The 12,483-nt window shown below is 42.0% G+C and overlaps 1 protein-coding gene across 2 annotated transcripts in view; it reads left to right on the top strand.

Moving 5' to 3' along the window:
- Positions 1-12,483, top strand: part of LOC147017898 (short transient receptor potential channel 4-like) — a 156,249-nt gene that overhangs the window by 129,591 nt on the left and 14,175 nt on the right. Inside the window, exons 6-8 of one of the 2 annotated variants that reach the window (XM_085896961.1) lie at positions 702-1,024; positions 8,519-8,542; positions 8,868-9,063. In XM_085896961.1, the coding sequence (XP_085753087.1) occupies positions 702-1,024; positions 8,519-8,542; positions 8,868-9,063 (543 nt within the window). The remainder of the gene's footprint in view (positions 1-701; positions 1,025-8,518; positions 8,543-8,867; positions 9,064-12,483) is intronic. The other variant, XM_085896962.1, reaches the window with a different exon arrangement.

Here is a 12,483-nt window from a genome sequence, read left to right as displayed (position 1 = left end):
CCATTGTTAACCCTAGCCACAGAAACCGCTTCTGCAGCACCGATGCTCTGTATGAAGCATGGTTCATGATTGGAAGAAAAAAAACAAAAAAAGAGAACGTTTTTTTTATACTTTCGTATAGAGAGAGAGAGAGAGAGAGAGAGAGAGAGAGAGAGAGAGAGAGAGAGAGAGAGAGAGAGAGAGAGAGAGAGAGAGAGAGAGAGAGAGAGAGAGAGAGAGAGAGAGGTGGAACCCTCCTTTGTCAATCTCTCCAGACATGTCTGCGCAAACTTCCACTCATGAATATGGTATTCATTCATTCACCACCTCCACTAACACAATCATTCATACACTTATCGATCAGCAGTGTGTTGAACAGTTGATTTATCAGGCTTGATCAATTATATACAGTCCAAATTAAAATGTATCCAGTGCTTCATAATGTCTTAAAAATACTCATTTTACAACCAAATTTGACACTGGACACACCTGAATGTTAAGAAAAATTATTAACATGATACATGCCGAGCAAAAATTGTTCACATTCACATCAAGCGCTCAGATGATCAGATCCCTATTTATGCCGTGAAATTTGTAATGAAAGGAATGTGTGTATAGAAGAGTTGTTCACCCTCTCCAGAAGTAGCTGATGAGTTTAATAGTTGATGTCCCTTGTTTACCTGTCCCTTGTTCCCTTGCCGTCCCTCTCTCTCTTCCCAAAGTACAGCGGCTCAAAGCCACGTGAGCAGTGGGAGATGTGGCACCCCACGCTTGTGGCCGAGGCAGTCTTTGCAATAGCCAACATCTTCTCTTCCCTGCGACTCATTTCACTCTTCACAGCCAACTCTCATCTGGGCCCGCTGCAGATTTCACTGGGCCGGATGCTGCTCGACATTCTCAAGTTCCTTTTCATTTACTGCCTTGTGCTTCTCGCTTTCGCAAATGGCCTTAATCAGCTGTACTTCTACTATGAGACGGACGCTAGGCAAGAGCGTGACCAGTGCAAGGGTATCCGCTGCGAGAAACAGAACAATGCATTTTCCACGTGAGGATTTCCCACACTATCACACGTACTTATGCACGTACCTTTATTTTAAATCTTCCAGCTCACCAATGTTGTTACCTCAAGGCACAGACAAAGCTATTTGGTTATTGTCATGAGCCGAACTGAAAAAACAACCACAGTTTAAATTATCTGCAGGTGCGTCTGCAGTGGATCATTCACTGGCCACTACAATGTTGTGTTTATGCTTTTTCTTGAGAAGACTTCTGAGTGTAACATTTACCTTTTACAAAAAAATTAAGCAGCTGTTCCGTACATCCCATAAACAAGCTTGGTATTCGTGGAAGCCGAAGTTAGAACAACATGGCTGTCTGAAATAGGCCTGCATATTGACAACGATGCCCGTCTACAAATAATCACGGATAAGTTTACATTGGCATAAATATTGTTGTGGTTCTGGAAATCACATCCCTCCAACACCAATGGCAGCCAGTGGTCCCCAGTCAGTTATTTCATTAATGTACGTTCAGATCGTCCCTTCCTTCTTGTCGAGTGGGTCGAACGGGACAGTGCGTTGCGTAAGTCTCATAGTTAGGTCTGATTAAATCTCTGAACTCATTCCTATTTTTTTTTCTCTATTCCTGAGGTAAATCCAAACAATGGGTCCTCGCGGAAACGGCGGGTATTGCCCTCGGACACCCACCTGTAAAAACCGCGGAAAACCAACACCAAATTCCCACGCTGCACGGAACACGTTCAGCCCAGCGGTAATTTCCCCCAGGGGCAACAGTGGAAACCCACAATAATCGCCAGCGCTGCACACAGCATGTGCAGCACAACGATACCCCCCCTCCCCAACCACACACACTGTTCAGGTGACTGGAAGAGTAACCAACATGACGACACGCTGCAGGAATGCCGTGTCGAGAAAATAGAAGGAACAACACGCCAAATGCTGACAAATTACAGGACGTACGCGGCGCACTCTTTTCAACCCATTTCTGAGTCTAATAATTATATCTATCTACCTTTTCAATCCAAATCTCCATTTAATAATTCTATCTATCCTCTTCTTCAATCCGAATCTCCGTCTAATAGTTATATCCAATCTTTTCCCTCGATTCCTGGCACGGATCCGGGCTGGTGCCGAGCACACCACCGCTTTTGATGTATGACCACATGCTCGATGGTGGCGGACCCAAGCACATCCCCGGGGTAACTTATTATCGCACACCGAGTGGGGCGTGAGTGGCACACATCTTGTTCGGGTCTGCGCATGTTACCATAGCAGCTTACCGACGGTCTTCACTGATCACCATGGACGCAGGTGTCTCCTGCAGACGGTGAGCGTCCTCTCGCCTCTCCGCCCGGTGGGGCTGTGGCCAGGCAAAGGCGCGCTGTGCGGCTCGAGCCGCATGACTTAGACAGGCATCGCATTGACCGACGCTGACCGCCGGTCGCTGTGGACGGCCCGGGAGTTCCGTGCAGGGTGATTTGTGATTCAGCACACTGTTCTTCGAGCGAGACGATAACACAGCTTGGAACCATCTGGCCGGGAGTAGAGTGAGGCCGTTCCCGGTCATGGCGGCCGGCCCGTGTGCTGGCTGGGACCCAACCAGAGCGCCCGATTCGGATGACGACGCATTGTTTCGGGTCGTCGCCCCGTTCTGCACCACAGGATCTATAAAAGGACAGGTCGCAGGGTTGTCAGTCATCATCTTTTCCTACTCAGCATTCCTCATCTGCTGGCCCCACCCTGCCTTCATCACCAACTCGCCTGCCAACTCCACCTTCTTCACCGCCTTGCCACTGACTCCACCCAACCACCCACTCTTCTGGACTCCCCCTTCCTCCACTCACTGGTTTCTGACTCCGCCCCAAAGTCCTTCCTTCACGCCTGTTGGCCGCGCCCATTCTCTGGATTGACGCTTAGCTGCTCGAAGTGCCACGAAGCAAGGGACGATGCGCCAGCTGTCAGGAAGGTATCGCCCAGTGGAGTAACCCCCCAAAACGTATTTATGGCATGGTCGGACAATCGTGCAAGGTATTGAAAGACCATTAGCCTTAACTCCTCTCCTCTTTCTTCTCATTAACTCCTCTTCATTGGGGTGTGTGTGTGTGTGTGCGTGTGTGTGTGTGTGTGTGTGTGTGTGTGTGTGTGTGTGTGTGTGTGTGTGTGTGTGTGTGTGTGTGTGTGTGTGTGTCATGACGCCTCTCCTCGCTAAAGTTACGATTGTACAATAATTATATTGGGATAACTCTGCTCTGTCTGCTTTTGTAAGTTGCTTGTATTATTGCCGTACCTTTCACTTTTCTTCCTCTCTCTGCTCATTCACAACAATAAAAGCTATATTCACTGTGCCACATACCTTTCCTCGCCTGTCTGTTAATTACTCCTTCTGTAGAAATATTCCCAGCTTGTTTTTGTTTTCTTTTTCATTGATCCAGCATGGTCCATATCCTAACTTAGCCAGGACTTTATTCCCAAAGATCCGTTCCTTTTAGCCGGTACGTCCTTGGCAGTGTCGCTCGGCTGCATCTGATCCGGTAAAGTGATCTGGCTCGGACAAGGCGTATCGAGGGCGTGTCCCCCAGTAATTAGGTCACGTTATTGATTAGGTAACCTGGTTAACCCATAGATGGAGGACCCTAGGTCATGTGGTTGAGTTATTGGCGTTCACGGTCGGTTAGCGATCCGCCGCATCACGGAATTGTCTGTGTGCGACGGCCTGCAATTCCAGGGAATCTGGTGGGAACCAGAGATAGCTTCCCCCCCCCACCCCCGGTGGTCTTCTCACGCAACCCCCGGCCTGCAACAATATCATTAATAAGGTGTGTCTACCATTGATCCAATGAATGGATTACCCATACTCTCACCAGACTGCTGTCACTGTGGGATGTTGTACCATTCTTCGACCAGGAATAAATGAAGCTGATAAAGAAAGTGAGAATAGATTTGGTGACTACAAGTATGCCTCCCGAGGATGTCTCAAGCATGTTCAATCAGATATGTCTGACAGTCATGTAGACTATTCCAGGTGAGTGATGTTGTGATCCTGAAGTGCAGTGTTGATAACATGCGCTCAGTGTGGATGGGCATTTTCGTCCATAAGGTTGACTTTGGATATTGCAATTGAGCAAAAGGGATGACTCCAGGTATCATGATCTCATCTTTCTATATTACACAAGTCATATCACCCCATCGGATAATGACCATCAGTTTTTAGACAACTTGAATGCCAGCACATACCATCAGACTGCTCCCACCAAAATAATCACGATGCATAACGACCCAATGAGAAAATCATTCCCCACATAATCTCCCTACTTCAGAATATCCATTGTTGAAGTCTCGGCAGAATCTAGATTCATCAGTAAGAGCATCGTGCCATGGTTTACCCTCCAATTGTGTTGCTTCTTGAATGTGCTGTTGTTGATGGTGCTGTGTTCGACGAATATGGAACAATTGTCTTCTGAACCTCATACCAAAGGTATGAAGCCTCTCTGAACTGTATGGTTGAAATTCAATGGCTGATTTCTATTTGTAGGTCATTCTCAACAAGTATAGAGTTTTTGGAGTTTTTTTTGTAATTGCACACATAAATCGAGCCTCGTGGAAAACCTAGTACACAGAACGAATCAGGACAGAAAAGAGAAAAACAGGATGCAAAACATGTAAAAACAGGAGGCAAAGGGAACAGGAGAGAGAGAGAGAGAGAGAGAGAGAGAGAGAGAGAGAGAGAGAGAGAGAGAGAGAGAGAGAGAGAGAGAGAGAGAGAGAGAGAGAGAGAGAGAGAGAGAGAGAGAGAGAGAGAGAGAGAGAGAGAGAGAGAGAGAGAGAGAGAGAGAGAGAGAGAGAGAGAGAGAGAGAGAGAGAGAGAGAGAGAGAGAGAGAGAGAGAGAGAGAGAGAGAGAGAGAGAGAGAGAGAGAGAGAGAGAGAGAGAGAGAGAGAGAGAGAGAGAGAGAGAGAGAGAGAGAGAGAGAGAGAGAGAGAGAGAGAGAGAGAGAGAGAGAGAGAGAGAGAGAGAGAGAGAGAGAGAGAGAGAGAGAGAGAGAGAGAGAGAGAGAGAGAGAGAGAGAGAGAGAGAGAGAGAGAGAGAGAGAGAGAGAGAGAGAGAGAGAGAGAGAGAGAGAGAGAGAGAGAGAGAGAGAGAGAGAGAGAGAGAGAGAGAGAGAGAGAGAGAGAGAGAGAGAGAGAGAGAGAGAGAGAGAGAGAGAGAGAGAGAGAGAGAGAGAGAGAGAGAGAGAGAGAGAGAGAGAGAGAGAGAGAGAGAGAGAGAGAGAGAGAGAGAGAGAGAGAGAGAGAGAGAGAGAGAGAGAGAGAGAGAGAGAGAGAGAGAGAGAGAGAGAGAGAGAGAGAGAGAGAGAGAGAGAGAGAGAAACTCCAAGAAAGGAATACTGGAAATTGGAAGGAGGAGGGATTGGGGTGTGTTAACAAGGGTAAAAAAGATCATGGTTTTGGATTTGGAACAATCTGAGGTGGTGGTGAACAGCTGTCTTGAAGACATGGAAGGAAGAATGAGATTGAAGAGGATGTGGAAGTTAATTCTACAGGTGGTAAAAAAAATAGCAACAAAGTAATGGAGATGAACAGTGATCCTGGATTTTGGTAGTTCCACCAGAAGGGGGGTTGATTGGTGGAGGACTGTGAGAGCCATGCAGAAACCTTGGGGGTAAATGGAAAGAGCAGAGGGTGCAAGACCAGAAAGGAGGCGGCAGAAGACAGAGAGACTGCTGACCTGTCTGCGATGATGAAGTGATGAGCCATAGACTCAGCTTCATTGTGAGAGATTCCAATAACCTTCAAGGCCTTGGTTTCCACAGCACCAAGCTGGGCAAGATCTGAGGCAGGGGAGCTAGCCCAGAGGGGAGAGCAGTACTCCATCAAACTGCAGATGAAAGTCTTGTATGTGGATAGGAGTTCAGGTGTGCCAAGGAAGGACTTTGTACGACAGAGAATGCCCAGTCTGTGGCTGGCTTTGAAGGCCAACGTTGAAATGTGGTTTGCCAAATAAAGATTGTAGCTGATAGTGAGACCCAGGAGTTTAAATGATTGAACCTCAAGAGGATTGTTAAGAAAGTAGATGGGGATGGGAGGTTTGCCTGATTGTCCTTTCGAAGGGAGGTAGTGGGAGTGTGACATTTGTCAGGATTGAAAGACATATTCCAAGTGTTTGACCAGCTTGATATTTCTTTCAAGGTTTGAAAAGAGGGAAGAGGCTGCAGCCTGCCTGTCTGTAGGATGACGTATGTCAAGGAAGAGGGTGGAGCCATCAGCAAATACATAAAGAGGCTTTTCCAGAGAGTTAGAGTGGATCAGGAAAAGGACTGGGCCGAGAACACTGCCTTGGACCCTCCAGCCTTGACATGGAGAGGAGATGAAAGGATTTCTTTGAGTGCCACAAACCGCTCAATGAAAAAAAAGGAGAGTTGTCACAACTCCACATGGGGTATATAGAGTGGTAGCAATTACATCATCAGTGAAGTGGTATTCCAGTCATAATTGGATGAATCAAAATCCTTCTCCAAAAAATCTGAAACTTCATATATCTGATCATCGACCTGATGTGAGTAAAGAATTAAATTTATGACGTCATCGGTCATGTGGTCTGGCAGCCATATTTGATTGTTAATAAAAACGTAAAATAACTTCTTCACCAGAACCGCTTAACAGATCGATGGGAAACTTCATACATACGATGCACTAGACATGGGGAATATAATTTGAAATTTTTTTCATATTCACCTTCAATGCCCCCATTTTAGCATTAATGTGCACATAAGTGGTTGTTAAATTTCCTAATAATTAATCAATAAATCTCCAGGTAATGGATTTTCCAGAGTTAGAGAGGATCTTTCCAGAGAGCAATTTATGTGACATAATAGGGTGCATGGATGATACGGGTTTATGGGCCATAATAGTAGAGTGTTCAGTTAACGGTGGTATTTTTGTTCAGAATGAGCTTGTGGAGATAGGCAAGACTATGTGCTCTACCGAATGCCGTTCTTGTTCCTCAAAGTCCTTATTTTGGCATACACCTGACAAAAATATTGCCAAGCTGTGAATAAATCGTTTATTTCACATTTTAAAAACTTTTGCCGAATTTTTTGTGATTATTTTGTATAAACTATCCCACCATATAACTTTTTGTATTCCCCTCGTATCAATTTGTCTGTTGAAGTGAAAGTCTCCACCAAGTGCATTTTGTGTGTCCTCATCATTCTGTCCCCAAGTGTTTCTATTCCAGACTTTATGTGTATATCTTGTGAATTGGGCAAACCATATTGATAATGGTGCCTGCTCTCCAACAGCCAATTGTTCATTATTGATTTAATTATGTTAATTCCTTCTCCGGGAGATGATACACAAACTCAACATTAAGATTCTTCCCTGACGATGTATTCTCTCAATTTTCATGGTTGTGCAGACACGTTCACAATCCTTACATCCAGAAAGGGGTTGTCCCATGACTTCAGTCGGACTTTGAACAGTTTGCCAGAAAACATCATATCTCCAGACATCAATATTATATATTTACGAGAAGAGTTGCATAGACCATTGAGAGTAACAAAACATTGTTATTTTACGTCTCTTTATCTTAATATTAGGACAATAAAACAAAATATTTAAAATAAATGTTTTTATTATCATTCTTCTTTGAAATCTGGTTTGCTTAAATAGGAGTATAGGGGTCGAAGGATACAATGAGAGTACGAGAAGGGCAGAATGACATGAAGATGGGAGGAAAAGGCAAGAATGATAGGATGGGGGGAGAGTGGAAAAAGGGGAGGAGGATGGGGGGGGAGAAGGGCTTTTGATAGGAGGTTGCAGGGGATATGGGGCATACTTATAAGACATGGGGGAGAAGGCAATATGATAAAAGAATGAGGGGGAGAGGGTAATAATAATTTAGGTGAGAAGCTTGTCAAGAGGTTTTTATTTCATGGTTCTGCAAAGTCCATTTATTTGGTAACCTCTTCTGTGTCACATTTATTGTCATATGTGCATATGAGATTGCTAAATCCATGTGGGCCTATATGTCAAAAAATTTGCTTAACCTTTGTTAATTCCTACTCTGGATTGCAGCGTTTTACTCAAACAAACTTATGTAAGTTTTCTTGAAGTTTGATTCATCCGTTATGTCTGCCTGACAATAATTCCTTTTCAACTCAACATTTGATTCACCTTGAAGCAGCAAGAAAAGTTTTGTTTACACACACACACACACACACACACACACACACACACACACACACACACACACACACACACACACACACACACACGTTTTTTTTCCAGAAAGTAAAAGACATTAATCAAGATTTTGTTTCCTAATCTGGTTTTATTTGTCCCATTTCTATGTCTATCAAGTATGTTGTTGCAACTAGCATCTTAGCCACTATTTTGTCATTTGATTTCCAGTCACATGACCGATTTTAAGTGGAGTGCTTCATCTCTTTTCGTTTTGCACTTGTGTTTGTCGGGAGCAATTCCATCCTTTTTAATGAAACTTATCCACTTTTGCTCTTGTCAGTGTGAACACATCTGAAGTGACATGGTATTTATTTATTAGCTTTACTCTGCCATTTTTAATATATTGCCACAAACCCCCATATTAGATGCTTGTAACAATACCCGAAGACTAAACTATCCTCCCCCTCTGCTTGTGCTTTTTCTTTTCACTTATTTCTTTCCCATTAAATCTACTGATTCGCCTTCACTTGCACACGCATAGTTGCTCAAATGATAACAATAACAGCTACTCATTTTGTTGGAAAAAAAAAAACTTGGCCCGACACCTGTTTGCACTGCTTTTGCATTACCTTATTGCTGGTGATCTCAGTCCATAAATGCAGCTGATTTTGAGCGACATTTCCTTGCAGGCTTTTTGAAACTCTGCAGTCTCTTTTCTGGGCCATTTTTGGTCTCATAAGTCTGCATGTCACGAATGTGCGAGCTCGTCACGAGTTCACAGAGTTTGTCGGAGCCACCATGTTTGGTACCTACAATATCATCTCTCTCGTCGTGCTTCTCAATATGCTCATTGCCATGATGAACAACTCATACCAGCTCATTGCCGTGAGAGTTCACCTCATAATATTCTCACACACCATCCACATGACACGTGACTCATTGGCGATTGTACTCACTTTGCCCAGCAGAGCATCTCATCATGCCTGCCACAACATGTAAAATATCTTTGAAACCCTTTGAGGTTGAGTTGGGGTTGGGGGCAGGCAGGAATGCTTCATATCATGCATTTGAAATATGTGGAAAGAGAATGCTTTCAATTAGTGAAAAAAAAAATTCACCATTGCACGTCGCCAATGTGTGCCTAACACATTGTACGAAATGTTAGCATGCACAGCCATTAGCCAAATCAATTCCAGCAGCAACTCCAGAAGCCTGCTCAATGGGCGTTCCCTTGGACACTGCAGCAATATTAAATTGCACACTGGTGTATGTTGCCATGTGATTTTTTTTTTCCTTTATTTTTCCACAAAGCAAATATTCAACATTATTACATCTCAATTCCTCATAAGTTTCTTCCTTTCACCTGTTCATTCGCTGTGAATTCGTAGTTCTGTCAAAATTCAGACTAAAACCTGTATGCTTATTAATGATACTATATTGTACAGGATGCTACCTACATTCCTCATATCTTTAGAATGTTGCTTCTGTAATGCATCACAGTACAAGCAAACAGAAATAAGAAATTGTTTTACTTTCTAGTTTCTTCGATACAATATTTGCTGTGCTGTTGTAATTTAATTCATCCACAAAAATTCCGAAGACTGAAATTGGTTAATTCCATGTTCTCGACTTCTACCAGTTGTCCGATTGTGTTATTTTATTGCCTGAAAATTGCTCAATATTTCAAGTTTTGCTCAAGTTTATATAAAAAGGAAAAGCTTTATTTTTGTGATGTCAATCTTAAAACATTTCTTGTTTTCATTTTGTTTGCCCAGCAGTTTTTTTTTCCAAAACAACATCAATGTTTTTTTTCTCCTGTACACACATAAAATTATCTAATTAATGCTCACTTCCCCCCCCCCCCCTTGTACATGAAGTGGCTATCTATATATTCTGTAAGCAATGAGAAGAGGGGGAGTTACGTGACCAAATTAAGTAGAGTACTTCATCACTTTTTTCCTTTTGCAAATGTGTTTATCAGAAGAAAGTTGTCACATGTAGAAGTGTATGATAAAAGAGTAAGATAACCCCATGAAGGGAGGATAGGAGAGGGAGGAGAAAAGTGAAAGGGACTTGGGAGGAGAGCGGAGTTACGCAAGGTATGATGGAGGATGTATGGGACATCAGGGATGTAAGGTCGAAGCGTTCTGCCATTGTAGCATTTGATGACCTCCATTCTTCACTTGATTTATTTTTTTAATTGGTTTTAAACAACCTTTAATTATTCTGCAATTTCTTTATGGTTGCAAATGAAATACAACACAGCTCATTTCATCATTGAAATGTGCAAGTTCCTTGGTTGGGATCCTGGTATGCTTCTGTAACATTCTTCATCTTTTTTACAAGCTAATTCTTTTTAAACAGGTTCATGACGAAACATTGTATTTACTCTTTTGTGTTCTGTATAGATTATGCACCTGGCAAGCTCGTTTTTTAATTAGGTGAGGGGAGCCATTTTATTTTAACACAGTAGTTTTATATTTTTGCATTTGAAGGATAAAAAATATTCATACCTTAACTTCTGGGCTAATGAAATAAATAACTTTTTTCTCAAAATAAAATATCATGACTGAGGCTCCGTTAACAAGGTATGCTGCAGCGTTGGGACCTTTCATCACAGGAAATGGCCAAACAGTCTCTTACTGCACTGCGTTCAGTTATTGCTCTTTACCGTTCCCCCAAGGTCACCCAAATGAGCAAAAAATTGATGGCAGAGGCACAGGAAGCAGATGGCTTGAACATGTTTTCTTACCCTTTCACCATAGTCCTACCAACAGGGGTCTTCTTGGACCTCAAGCATACAGTTTGATGTGTTATTACTTGAAAAATCGAAGATATTTCAAGTATATAGTGATCAGTCGATTTTGTTATTCTGTCTGTCTGTTTGTCTCTTTGTGTATTTGTCAATCGCCTTGAGGTCACAATTTAAAAACCGATCTTCACAAAACTTCAAGTTGTAGAGGTAGTCTCAACTGAGAAGCCTATTGATTTGGAGGTCAAAGGTCATCTTCAGGTCGAATTTCTAAAATAGTCATTTTTCATCAGATTGACTTGAAATTTGAACAAGCTTTGCATATTGCATCACTCAATTGGGAAACCAACTATTTTTGAGATCAAATGGTCAAAGGTCAACTCAAGGTCTAACTTCTAAAATCATCCATTTTTATCTGAAAAATCGTCAATTTTCATCCGATGGCTTGAAAATTAAATAGCAATTAGAGTCCATCACTGAATTTTGGAACCAGCAATTGTTGAGATCAAAAGGTCAAAGGTCAACTCAAGGTCGAACTTCTAAAATCATCAAATTTCATCTGAAAAATTGTCAATTTACACCCTATTAACCTGGAAATTAAGCAGCAATTGCAGAGTACATCACTTTATTTGGAAACCCACTCTTTTTGAGGTCAAAAGGTCAAAGGTCAACTCAGGGTCAAACTTATAAAATCATGTTTCAATCTGAAAAATCATCAATTTTCATCCAATTGACCTGAGCTTTGTTTAAGATTGTCAATTTTAATCTTAATGAAATGGACAATTTGATGTATCCATGGCATGCTTTGTAGAGGGGGTGGATTTTGCCAGTATCGTGCTCTGCACGGCGTCTTTTTATTGCTATTATCTCTGTCTGTCTGTCTTTGTTTGTCTGTCAATCACCTACAGGTCACAATTTAAAACCGATCTTCACGAAACTTCACCAAGTTGTAGTGCTCGTCTCAACTAAGAAGCATATTGATTTTGAGGTATATTGATAAAATTTCTAAAATTGTGATTTTTTAATCCGATTGACTTGAAATTTGAAGAGGATTTGCATATCAGCTCACTGAATTCATCCAGCCAATTATTTTTGAGGTCAACATAGACCCAAAGATAAACATAGGCCAAAGGTCAACAACTAAGCTGGAATTTATAAAATTGTCAATTTTCATCCAATTCACTTGAAATTTGAAGAGTTGCATATTTGGTCAATTAATTCAACCACCAATTATTTTAGAGGTCAAATTTGTTTCATGGATTTTGCAAGTATCGTGCTATGCATGACATTTTTCTTGTTTCAATGTTAGTTTAACAATGTGTTTGATGTTTTATGAGTTTGTTTACCGAAATGTGCCGCTAATAAATATATATGATGTTTTAAGATCCCACCTTGCTGCACAGAGTTGCAAGCAAATCCTTTCTGGGGTCCAAAAAGACCCCAGTTGTTTTTGTTCAATTTTTTGCATATATGATTACTTCACATGGTATTTTTATCGAGCAAGTCCTGCAAAAAAAATTTAATGCTTATGTTTGTTTACTTTATCATTGAAA

This window comes from Eptatretus burgeri, chromosome 10, assembly GCF_056783735.1.
Source record: "Eptatretus burgeri isolate ZD-2024b chromosome 10, Ebu_testis_v1, whole genome shotgun sequence".
In the NCBI taxonomy this organism is placed as follows: Eukaryota; Metazoa; Chordata; class Myxini; order Myxiniformes; family Myxinidae; genus Eptatretus; species Eptatretus burgeri.
Note: the sequence above shows the minus strand (reverse complement) of the source record. Positions and strands in the feature narration are given on the sequence as shown.